We start from the raw sequence: 13,299 nt of genomic DNA, 5'->3' as shown, positions 1-13,299 counted from the left end.
GTACTAACAAAAACATCTAAGAATGTATCTTTTATTCTCCAGTACTGAAAACAGAACCGATACGGGAGCTTTTGATATGCGCTGTGAAGCAGCTCTTACCTTTTTCCTTTTTTGTTCGTTGTCTGTCATTTCGAAGCTTACGTTGCATACGGTTTTCTTTAGTTTCCTAACTATCACAGAGTAATATCGCATCCACATCGCAGGCTTTGCGATTAGGAAATCGCAATGTCTCAAATCGCGATTTCGATTCGATTTCGATTAAATCGCACAGCCCTACTTTGAAACTACTTAATTTTTCTGATGATGTAACAAAGGCTAAGTGGCTGGGGAAAAAACAATACCAATTTCACAATTACACAGAAATTTGTCACATTATCGAAGTTCAACGGAATTTGAAGGCCATTTAAGTTCTCTGGCAAAACCAGTTGAGTTCGGATAAACTTTACCTGTTTACTTTACAGTTTGCAGTGGTTCATACAGCTCCATAACTTCACAATGGATCTGTTCATAGTTTTATTTTGAACTTGGACTCAAGTATAAAGAAATAGTGAGTGCTTAGTTCAAGGCTGATACTAGGGTTGGGTTGAAACTAGGGTTGGGCGATGTCTACCAAATAGGCATCGGACGATGTCTACAGTGAAACATCATGATGGACGATGACATCGGGGGGGAGGGGGTGCCCGAAGTGTGAAACCGTATGCAGAAAGGCATGGAAAACAAATAACGCATTCTATGGAGCCACTAAAGGGACATGGATAGGTGCTTGCTAGCGGTAGACTGTTACATTAAAGTACACGAAAGTTCACTTACCACATACACAGAGTAAAGACGGGCATACAAGGTGCAATTTTTGCTGTCGTATGAGCTCGCAGGCGATTTTTTTCGTTCTTTATGAAGAACAGAAAGTCCATGCTTTTCTCTGCTTTTCAGCCATTCTCTTTGCCATGTCCTTTGTCTTTATTTATTAAAATTTTTTTTGGACGTCAAAAGCCGCCTGCCACAAAGAAAAATATTTCGTCCTCAGAATCCATATTTTTATGAATGGCGCGAAACGTAATGCTTACGTCAGAGTTGGTAAAATCGTAGTTACTAGCGGTAGACTGTTACATTATAGTACATGAAAGTTCACTTACCACATACACAGAGTAAGGAGAGATGACTGATTGGACAATGGCGAACGATTTGCAGATACTGAGCACCACTGACAAATATCTAATCTTGTAAAATGTGTGGTAGCGGCAGTACCTACCATTGAGCTCCGTAGTATAGAGTCCGTGTGATTGCGAATCTCGAAAGTGAAAGCGAAAGTAAAATGAGAGCGCGCATTAAGCACGTGTGTGACACAGTTTTACATGTGTATGAGTCATTTACAAACCTGTTGTCCAACAAAGATATTTACATTTATTGACGCTTTTTCTCCATATTAACTTCATAACATAGTCGAGTGTTTGAAATAACTTATTTTTGTGATCAGACATGGTTTCGTATCACAGAATAAGACAGAACTCATACTATTTTATAGCATTGTATAGAGTGCGACAAAAATCGGTCTGAGCCTTGAGTAAATGTACTACAGTACGTGTGCGACACAGTTTTACATGTGTATGAGTCATTTATAAACCTGTTGTCCAACAAAGATATTTTAATTTATTGACATGCTGATTAAAATGCAGTGGTTGCCTCTAATTTCAAATGGCTAGATATTTTTGCTTAAAGACAGTTTGTTTGTTATAAAGCAAATAGCCAATAAATACATTTGCTTAAAAATCAGTATCAGTATCCAATTTGCTAGTTAAAAAAAAAATAGAAAGAAAAGAAAATCTGAATTCTGAATCAGCTATCACTAGCGCATCACTAATTAAAATACTAAGTAAAAGGTCTCAAATTTGAAGTACAATCTGGGATCCGCTGGATGCCACTCTCTCGTGAACGTGCGTATGACAGTTAGCGGAAGCTAGAGATTAAGATTTATAAAGTTGTAAATATGGATATTTTTCTTACACAAACGCATCGCATCGCTTCAGAAGGCCTTTATTAACCCCCCAGAGCCATGTGGACTTCTTTTATAATGGATGGGTACAATTTTTTGGACTTCAAATTTTGGGCTACCATCCACTCCCATTATAAAGCATGGATTAGCCTGGACATTATTTAATATAACTCGGATTGTATTAGTCTGAAAGAAGAACGTCATATACACCTAGGATGGCTTGAGGGTGAGTAAATCATGGGGTAATTTTCATTTTTGGGTGAACTATCCCTTTAAGTGCGTGTGTTACACAGTGTACGTTATACTCCGGCTGACAGCAGCAGTGACACTGCAGCAACATACGGTGACATGTTCCGCGACAATGTCAGTGACACTGACACAATCCATCGGCACATGTCACAAGTATCAGTGGCACATGCCACTCTCCACTGACACATCAGTGAAAACCAATAGTGTCACCAGATGTGCCACTGAGCCTAGTGGCATGTGCCAATGGTTTCCGTACATCAGATGCCATGTCACTTAATGCTAATACTGCCTCTCTCCGCCATCGTTTCCTCATTATTCGCATCATTTTTGCCGCGTGCAAGTATAAACCAGGCTATACACCCAAAACGCTCGCACTGAAAGCCACTCTCTCAGTTTCTTCATGTGATCAGTGAAATCGGACTCCTGCTGCACTGTGCTGTGGCTCTGCAGCGCGCGCTGTATGGAGCAGAGCAGACGCTTTGGAGCAGCGCAGACCATGTACTCGCACAAATGCGACCACGTCAAATGTTAACGCACATTATCAAAAAAATTGTCGCAGTCTAGAGCCCTGATTTGATATAGATATTTATCACATACCATTAATGGGGAAGGAAATGCTTTACATATGTTTATAAGACAAATTAAGAATTAATATAAACATAACTTATTGGTTTACAAGCAAACTTCACATGCTAAACTACTTTTTAATTTAGGTCTCCACAAAATCAGTTTTATTTTTTCCCAAATTCTGTGTCAATTTTTTTTATTATTATAATTTTTTATATATATATTATTATTAATACTTTAATAAGTACATTTGGTGAATTTCTTCAAGTTAACTTTTATTTTGGTAGTTTGTCGTGAAGATCTTTGAGTTTCAGTTTGTGTTTGACGATAGCTTTTCTCAAGTGAAAAGGCGAAATGTAGTGGTGTAGTGACTCAGAGCAGCTCTGCAGATGAAGTTCATGAGAACTATCTTCATATAGTGAGACGGCAGATGCTGAAAACACCACGACAAAACTGTGCCGCTCATTCACCCAGAGACACAGACCATGCAGAGCTTTTAGTGACATTTGACCTGATCGTCTAGATGTTGGCTAAATATTAATTTGCTCAAGTTTATTATCAATATTGTTTCCCAATAAATACAGTTTTATCGCCTAGCCCTAGTCTTGACGCTTGGCTTTAATTTCTAGTATGTGATATTAGATCAGTTATAGTGTTCGTCCGTGAGAGGGTTGCTTCTGTACTTCTTTTGAGTAAACTGCTGCTCCGTGGGTTTGGCTGGAGTTAGTCATGGCGATGAGGGGGTCGTTTACACTTTCTGGGGTGGGGGGAGAGCAGAGGATAAGTTATGACTGAACGCAAACATGAACGTGGTCACGTATTGACTGAAATCTTGTTACATAGTTACGGGGGACAACTGAGAGCCGTGGCCAAAACAGCTCTGGGCCATCATAACTCTTCCTGACAGTACTGAAGATTCACACTGACAGCACGGCACGTACTGCGCCTAAAATCCCTTTGAGTCACTATACTTTTTGTGTCTCCAAACACCACTTAAATTCACATAAAATAGTTGGTATTTTTTTTTAGCCAACTGAAACTCTGTTCACTTTCTTCATTGCTGATTGGTGGGGAAAATATGTGGGTAACAAATTACACCCAGGCCTATGGATTGGTTGTCCAGTCGCAGCTCTTCACACAGCGCCTGACAGAAAGGAGAAGGTTATAAATAGTTCTGGAGGACAGCTGAGATAGCACATGCATAGATAAGAAAGAAACACCATTCCTGTGCAACCAGAAAATAAGAAAGATCACAGCGTTTTACTTATGCAGGATGTCTTAAACATCTCTCCGGACAGGTTCCTCAAGTAAATGTTCACGAAAGGGAATAATCTTAAAAACTAGACTAAGCCCTTGGTCAATATTTGCTTCTTAACTCAATTTAACATGAATTTCCAATGAAATGTAGTTCTGCACTGAGGTGCAGACAGTGGTTTGTCCTCTACTGGAAAATGCGTCAGCCTAACCTATGTTTACTGAGATATTTGAATGCCTGAAACTTAACATTTAATATTAAGACCATTTAAAAAAAAAAATTACACTACATCTGGTAAATGAATAATTTTGAGAGGCAACTTGATGAAAAAGGAACAAAGACACTCTCTTCTATCAAGGAAAAAGATCTGTGTCAAGGCAGAGCTGAAAGCTGCGATATGTTTCTGCCCGAGACACAGGTGTCTTGTCATTCAACAGAGTCGAGGCTTGCGAAACATGTGCAAGCAAAACATGCCATACAAAGTATCACAGAATAACATTACAGTTACCTAGAAAGTCTGGCATTTAGATGCTCCAGATCAAGTGCCCATCAAGGTCTATTTTTTTGTATAACTTCCATAGGTTTGTTGTGTCCCAAATGACACACTATACAACAAACTAGTAGGTACTCTAATGACTAGAATACAAACTTTATAAGGTTATGTTTTCATCCAACACTAGAGTCTAATAGCCTGTCCCCATGTGTTACATAAAGAAAAGCGGCAACAGTTGAGTGCATGAAATGTTCAACATTCTACACTTAATTTTTTTGGTTAAGTACATCATCCAGGTATTTGAAATGCACTTTTTCTTTTTGGAATTTCCAGTGTTAACATGTTACAGTGAACATTTATTTTTCAAATAAAACAATAATTATTGGGATACATTTTACAAGAAAATACTGTTTCAGTCTTTCTACTTTAAAATGTCATGTTAAACTAAGTGTGTTACTTGTCATTTCTTTAATTGTAAAATTTAGCTACTAGCAATTTCTGAGTTGAAAATTGTTTTAAAGTATTTTTTAGTGTACTTGCTCTATTTATACTATAAAATAGCATTAAACAGTGCACAAGTATGTGAACTGGGATGCAGCTATTGTTTAGATGCCGTAAGCATTTTGCGCTGGGAAAAGCTCTAAGAATATAGAAGTGAAAATACGGTCAACCAAGAACCATATTGGCAATAAAGCACAAGCCACATTGGGACAAGTCATTTAAACAAGACTAAGATGTTGAGGTCAGCCTCAAACAACAGTTCAAACACTAGTCTCCACTGGGACACTAGTGCACTTTCCCTGGTGAACAGATCACATGTCTCAGATCCCAAAACTCCTCAGTGGTGACCCAGAAAAACAAGCAACTGCAAATACAGATATATTCAACATGCTATTGTGGTTCAATACAGAGTGTTCATTTCACAGCCTGTATCAGCAGCTGCAGAAAATCGCAAGGGGGAATCTGTATCCATGGAACGAGACAAAACAACTTGCAATTAACTACTAATGAAACTTCAGAGGGAAATTAGAGACTAATGCAAGTCATATGGGAGGCTGAGAGAAGCTCACACACCCACACAGATGAGCCTCAATGAAACCCTGCAGCAGATGCTGTCAACCGAGGTTTTTGTATATATAGGCTACCAAGCTGCAATTAACAGAAGATGTTGGTTAAACTTGTCAATTAGGGTATAAAGTTCATAACACCATCACAGTTCATGGTCAACAGTGTTAGGTTATTTTGAAACTTGGGGCGATTTTTTTGTCAATACAGGATGCCTCATCAGCACCAGTAACATGCACCGACATGTCTTTACCAACAGTCAAAACGAAACAGGAAGTCAGTCTCATATCCTCTTGGCGAGTCCCTCAAAGTCAGCTGAATTTTTTTTTATTGGGTAAAGGTGCCACTTTCGTCAATCATAATTCCTGTTTCCGTGAACAATGACAGCATACATGGCCTTTACATAATAATTCAGTTATTTGTTTGATTAAAACAAGTTTAAGTGCCACAGAACACAGCATCTGTGTGAGATATTAAAGATACAATGAAGCGCAAGATCTCTCCATGAACAAACAAAACAGTGTTTAGATTTGAATATATTTGCATGTACTCTTGCGCTGAGATTTGAATGAGTTCATGTGTTTATTCTAGCTGGTCAAACACACACACACAAAAAAAATAAAAAATCTAGAAGTGGAATAGAGGCGTTAAAGAGATAGTTCACCCAAAAATTTAATTCTATCATAATTTCCTCACCCTGTTTTTTTGTCCAAACAATGAAAGTCTATGACCACCAAAACGGTTTGGTTACCAACATTCTTTCAAATGTTGTCTTTTGTGTTTTGCAGAAGAAAGTAAGTCATACAGGGTTGAAACTACATGAGTAAATGATGCCAGAATTTTTATTAGTGGATGAACGATCCCTTTAATTGTGCGACATATCACCACTTTAATAAAACAGACAAACATAAGCCTGCTGCTCATCTTTTGTCATTTGAGGACGGTCTAAACATGAGGCTCTAAATGACAGGGGGCTTCAGTTCAGGGCCTGAGTCCAGAATAAGAGCGAGATGCGATATTCAATCTCCATTCTCAGAAGGCCTGGAGGGCTCAGTCCTTGACTTGCCAACTGCTGTTGCACAAACCCCCATCTCTCTCCCTCTCTACAAAGGAAACTCTATTTTCGGCTTGCCAACCTGGAAGCTAGGAAGAACAAAACAGCCAGCTGCACCTCACAGGGTGTTGGACTGAAACAAGGCCGGCAGCAAACACACACACACACACAGACAAACACGGCAAGCCACATATGGATGCAGTCAGATAACCAGGAAGACTGACATTTACATAAACAGACAGTGTGACATACATTCAGCAGCTTGCATATGACGGACAGTGAAGTGAAGGCAGATTATTGATGAATCACATTTCCGTTTGGAAAGTCCAAGATTTGGTTTGCTGGTGAAATCAGTTATGTCTGTAATTTTGCCATCTTTGTGCTTTGTGGTCTTCATATCCATTAGTCAATCATGGTCAGTTATGCCTATATAACTGACCAGTTATATATATGCCTATATAACTGACCACACACACACACACACACACACACATATATATATATATGTGTGTGTGTGTGTGTGTATGCGCGTGCCATAAGCTACATAATAGATTGCTGTTGCATTACATGTTTTTAAACTTATTTTACCATACTGTTCTGACAAGGTTACAAAAGCAGCATAGTCAGGAGTCAGGACATTAAAAATACTCTCTATGTGAAACACATCAGGGAGCTTTGAAACACATACAATGCCATTATAATACTTCTCACTTACAAATGGACCAGTGGTTAGTTGAGGGAAAAAAGAAAACGAGTTTATAATGTTAACAATCCAAGTACAAGCCTAGGGGATTTTTTTATGGGCTGGCAAATGAGAGCATATTTCTGAGAAATGTTTAAATGACATATTCCTCTGTTGTTCTCCTGTATGCGGAGCAGCGCCATCACAACAGCGGCCCCCGCAGTTTGCAGGAGGTACTGCAGGCGAAAGGGGAGAAAAACAACTTTGATTGGCAGTACATCAGCATCACATCACACAACCGGGAGAAAGAGAAAACATTCACACAACAAGACCAAAAAGGGAAGCATGAAGAAATGTTAATAAATGCATCTTCCCTTAAAGTTCGTCCAGATTGTCGTGTCACGGCTTACTGTAACGACAAAGGGCTTTGTGTTCTGCGAAAAATGACACAACAACAGCGCTACAGACAAATGACAGATTTTCATTTTTATAAAAGCTTATACGCAAGCAGATTATGCTTAAAGATGAATGATAAATACAAAATGAAGAAAACAAAAATAACGAGCTTAAACCCACAACCATGGCTTAATCTGCACCAAAGGCTTTCAAGACTGTTCCAGGCTGCAGTCTTAATTCCTCGTGAAGCTTTGCTTTTAATACTTGGGATATTCAACATCAGGTTTTTCAAGTGCACACCTTTATGACTGGTCAACATAATAGTTGCAATATGAAACAATGGCTATCTGAACCCAATTGAAGCGTGAACTAAGCATATGCACGACAAACAGGCTTATATCTTTGTCATAAATGCAATGGATTTGCAAATCTTTTCATTCCATAAAATACCAAACAAAATATGTCATAGGATCACGATTGCAGCTCAAACGTAAAGTCCAAGTAAAATGAACAGTAAGCCTGCAGTTTTATAAGGTGTAAACACTTTTGTCTTGTCAAAAATGAACTTAATTTCAGGAACAATAAATAATTAACACAATGAATCGGCGTTTGAAACTCAAAACAAATAGTCATTGTTTGAAACGTGGCGATCAGACAGACAAAAATGAAACAGATAGATTCTGCAAATATATGCGAATCATGACATTCGTGTTTGAAAATAACGGATATTATTTTTCTTTCATAGAGGGACTCTTGGACATGTATTCAAAAATAATGATACACGTTTACGTTTGAGACGCGTTTTAAACATGAATGAATGAACGACATTAAAGAGTCGATGCTTTAGCGAAGTAGATGAACTGTCAACTTTGAAACTTCCCAGCAAGAGTCTAGATACAGCTATGGTTTAACGTTACAGTTATTATCTTCACTTCAGTCATATGTTACCTGATTTTGAACAAACTGATACTGTGTTCCAAGGCCATAATCCATGTTTTTCGTGCAGATGATCATTTTCCTCCCTGTAAGCGCATGAATGCGGCTCCTCCGGCTTCCTTGGTTCTTCTCACCGACTCGCTAACAAAGGCCAAGCCGCTATGAGATCTACATGTCCGGACATACAGCCGCAGTGTCACTGAGCGAAAAAACTATTGACTGATACTTCCACAGTGATGCAGTCCAATCAGAGAGTTAGTGAGGTGGGTCTAAGAGTGGAGCGAAGGCCAATCAGTTTTTAGTACTGGATTTTTTTTTTTTTTTGTGACGGCTGTGTTTGTCCAACATCCCGACATCCGAGCCAATGAGCGCCCGTCATGTGGTGGAAAACTACCTGTCTGTTAAACACATTAAGCCCGCCCACTTTCATGACGCAATGCTACCTGACAACTAGTTGCCATACCGCACTGTCTAAACATAGTATGCTTTGGAGTATTATTTGTAACCCTTATTGTCTTTTGTTCTTACTTGTCTTTGTAATTGTATTTGCTGTTCTTCTATTGCATAATAAAAAAAAAAAATTTAAAAAAAATACAGCACTGTGTGAAAAAACAAATTGGCAACTAGATGCATTTTTTAATTCTATTATAGATCATAAAAATGGGAAGACTGTCCAGGGTATAATTGTTTTTTTTATAATAGAAATCATTCTTGATCCCCTCCATTAATTTTCCTCCAGTTGAGACTCTCACAGCTATAAAGGCCTTCTATTTTTTTACCTTAAGTAAAATATGCTTGAGTAATCATGCATTTGGAAAATTGCACAATAATGCGCAAAGAAACAATTCTAGGGAGCTAGGCCCATTGCTTAAAAAATGAGGCCTTGCACAAACATTTAATGGGTGTAACCCTGTCCCCTGTGCAAACTGAGTAGGCTATATCATACAGGACCTTAGTGGGCTCCTTGTAACAGAATCCAGGACAATGTTCCTGGTTGTTCCCTCCCCCGTACCCTCCATTAATATACTGGGACTTAAAAAACACTGCTTTGGATTTGGACTTTCATAGGTTATCATCTATCAGCCTTTATGTCATATGCACTAGAACTGTTCTAAAAGTTCACAAGGTGCTCTGAAAGGATGGTCGGTCAGGGATCATATACTCATGTATGCCTCTAGCCTTACAGAAAAAAACAATGGTATTTCCACTGTAAAAATTAACAAGAAAAATAGGTAACGAGTTCTGAAGCATATTATGAATTGTGAGTATCAGTAATAAATAGGATAAAGAGGACGATGTGACCTTTTAACATATTCAAATTTAATTGAGAGATTATTTACAGCAAACATATAACATAATAATGGAGGCTGTTTAAGAGAAGGTGATTTTTTTACAGAGCATCTCCTTACCAAGCATGACAAAAGTGCTTATTCAACATGTGATGTCTTCCAGTTCTGTTCCCCTCAAGTCAGAATGATCTTAACAAAAGCCTTCAAGCCTTCATTTTCTGGACTCATCCAGTCATCTCTCAAACTACAAATGAATGGGGCTCTTGTTTTGGAAAAGGTCTTAGTATTTGGAATACAGTCAATTCTGTGCTGTTAAACTGAGTGGATTTGCTTTGGATGTAGATGCATGTGATAGGCTACCTGCAGAACCTACAGTGAAAGTGCATCAGATCTGACCCCAGACACTGAAAATGACATCTCATTCTTTTTTTAAATTAATGTTTATGAAATGAGCATCAGAAAATCTTGCAATATAATATTTTAGGAGGGTGGAAGGTTGAAACAACAACAAATATTGTATTTGATTCTCAACACTGTTTGATTATCTGAGCAAAATCTAACAAACATGACAGCATGTGATATAAGGTTTCTGCTTTTGTAATTGAGAGTGTTTGCTGGCATGCCCTGTTTAACTCACGATTGTGTCTATAAGGTAATTAGGGGCCAATTATTCCTCCAGTTTCAAGGACAAAGACACTCTGATTAGAATTATCATATTCATCATATTATATCCGCCAACATCAACATCTACTGTAACTCTGCATGAAAGCAGTGATGCAGTAAAGAAAATGTTCTGTAAAAATGATAGCATTTTGAAAACAACCTGGATGCATATCTGATACAATATACAATAAAGTACAAATATCAATACAATAATGTCTTTTTAAAGCTAAAACATAATTTATGAAATTTCTTAAAAAAATGTAGGGCCACATCTGAAGAGTTGTGAAGAGCATTAAAAACATTTGTGTAATATCAAATGTTTTACTTCTTTACTCTGTGTGTGTTAAAGCACATGGCACAGATCACACTTTGTATTGTAAATCAAAGTATATTTTCCTAATGGAGGGTGCACTGTACACAAATACAAGTGTCTTTTACTCTATCTGAGGCAGAACAAGCAGTCGATTCAGCTACCTCACTCTTCCGAAACCCTCAAAAGTGCCAGTTACTGCATCATAAGTACTGAGGGTGACCCAGAGTGCAGTGAATGCTTAAAAAATAAGACCCTCTGTCCCACAAGGAGAAGGGACTTGTGTTCCTGTGTTAACAGTGATAAGTTAAGATAAGATAAAGACATAGCCTACAGAAACTCATAATGGCACAAACTGATGCATAAAGCAGCAATGTATAAAACAGGATTATTTTATAAATGTACATTACAATTAATTAAAGTACATTTGTGCATATTATTAAATATATCGCTTTTTAATGATTACAGTGAGGAGTAAGGTTTATATATTGCATTGCAGCAGATTACTGAGAATTGGGGAAAGTGTGTTGGGGGGTTAATGTGGTTAATTATCATAAAAATCAAATGCAAGAAACCCTAAAAATAGGCTTAATTTTCCTTTTGCAAAGTTAAAGTTTTTATTTTGGGTTGAAATATGATCCATGAAGAAGACTTTGAAACTAAAAATATGAAACAATGAAGATAAAGAATATGTTAAAACTATACAACCAATCAACAAAAACAAAAAAAGTTTTCTAATGAAAGAACTAATAATACTAGTAGTAATAATAATAATAATGTATACAAAACTGACCAATATCATCAACATATGCAATTCTAAAACTCTATGGTTTAATAAATTAGTACATGCTTTTATTTTCACTACTACTGCAGTTTCTTTAAAGTACAGCCACAAGGGGGCAATTTAAACAACTTTATTTTGAATAGTTGCACTTATACATTATTGCTCTTTTTAACATTTATAAAAGTATAATAGTTTCTTTTCTGACATTACAGTATATGTAACTTTGATGATATTCAATAGAGCTTATCTAAAATACAATAAGAATGTGGATACAACTTGGAATCTTCCACACATCATGACATTTCCATTTTATTCCAGCACCGGGAAACTAACATCTTGTTTAAAAAAACCCTACTGTATACATATATACACACAATAACATCTAAGAATGTTGACTGATCTCTAATTATGAGAATGAGAAATTAAATATACAAAAGAAGCCAATAAAAATATAGATATGGTTCAAAAAGGAGAAAGTGAGGCATTATACATTGACCACAGGCAAGCTGACAGCTGCAAACTTCGGTTTCGTAATATAGGCCAGTAAGACAGTTTCAGTTCAGTGCTGTCAATCACATTCAATCTCATCACACAGTATGACTATAACTTCCAGAATAACTAACATTTGACATTTCCAAATTTCACAACCAAGGTTTTAAAAGGAAAAACAAAAACAAAAGGACGTATGTGTGTTGCATTACAACATAGGAGATTATATTGGCCATAGATGGTAAAACGGTTAACTGGCATTTAAGTTCACCCACTCGTTCCTGACTAATGGCTGCATTCCGCCCACATTGTGCTCTGGTGAAATGCTGAAAAGGAAAAATCTATGTGCTGAGTAACACATCATAAAGTTCCTGCTCCTGCAAGGCCTACGTATGTTTTGCTGAAAGTCTGCAGCTGCATGGATGAGAGAGACTAACAAGATAGTGATCTTGAATTATATATCAAGATATAATCGTGCCTCTGACATAAAACTTATTGCAAAAATACTGTTTACACCCACTCCGTCAGCATTCAGAAAGGTTGATTGCTTACCAAATATAGATCCAAGCATAAACATGTGTTCAGTAACTACACACACACCAAGCTATATATATATTTCTTAGATTCTCTCTCAATTTGCACCCAGCTGGGAAAAGCTTGGTAACAAACAGGTGATTCATACTAACCAATCACAGGCAAGACAATGACCTCATCTGTTGCTTAATTTCAAGGGACCAGTGGAAAATTCCCACATTTTTATAAAAACAAAAATAAGGACGGACAGACAGACAGACAGACACACACACACACACAGACAGACAGTTTACGTGGCGCGATGCAACGCAACGCGTAAAAAGACAGTCATCAAAAGATAAGTCATTATAATCAGTAATTATGTCCCCACTGGATGCAACAAATGCCTCGTTTATAATGGGTTTTAATGTTTTTGAATCATCGCTCCGGCCGGACACGGCATCACAGTATGGTGAGGAGCGTAACATTTCCGACACACGCTTGAGGTATTCAGCCAATCACAACGCACTGGATAGCTGGCCAATCACAGCACACCTTGCTTTT

General features: G+C 37.6%; 1 protein-coding gene across 2 annotated transcripts in view; it reads right to left on the bottom strand.

The window, feature by feature from the left end:
• Positions 1-12,860, bottom strand: part of LOC107661393 (sestrin-3-like) — a 24,634-nt gene extending 11,774 nt beyond the window's left edge. Inside the window, exon 1 of one of the 2 annotated variants that reach the window (XM_016450953.1) lies at positions 12,775-12,860. Coding sequence is in view for 1 of the 2 variants with exons in the window: in XM_016450952.1 (XP_016306438.1) it covers positions 8,700-8,765 (66 nt within the window). In the remaining variant the exon portion in view is untranslated. Of the gene's footprint in view, positions 1-8,699; positions 9,032-12,774 lie in introns of those variants that run through there. The other variant, XM_016450952.1, reaches the window with a different exon arrangement.
• Positions 12,861-13,299: the final 439 nt, after the last annotated feature.

The sequence above is a fragment of the Sinocyclocheilus anshuiensis genome, unplaced genomic scaffold, assembly GCF_001515605.1.
Source record: "Sinocyclocheilus anshuiensis isolate Anshui unplaced genomic scaffold, SAMN03320099.WGS_v1.1 scaffold635, whole genome shotgun sequence".
NCBI lineage: Eukaryota > Metazoa > Chordata > Actinopteri > Cypriniformes > Cyprinidae > Sinocyclocheilus > Sinocyclocheilus anshuiensis.
Note: the sequence above shows the minus strand (reverse complement) of the source record. Positions and strands in the feature narration are given on the sequence as shown.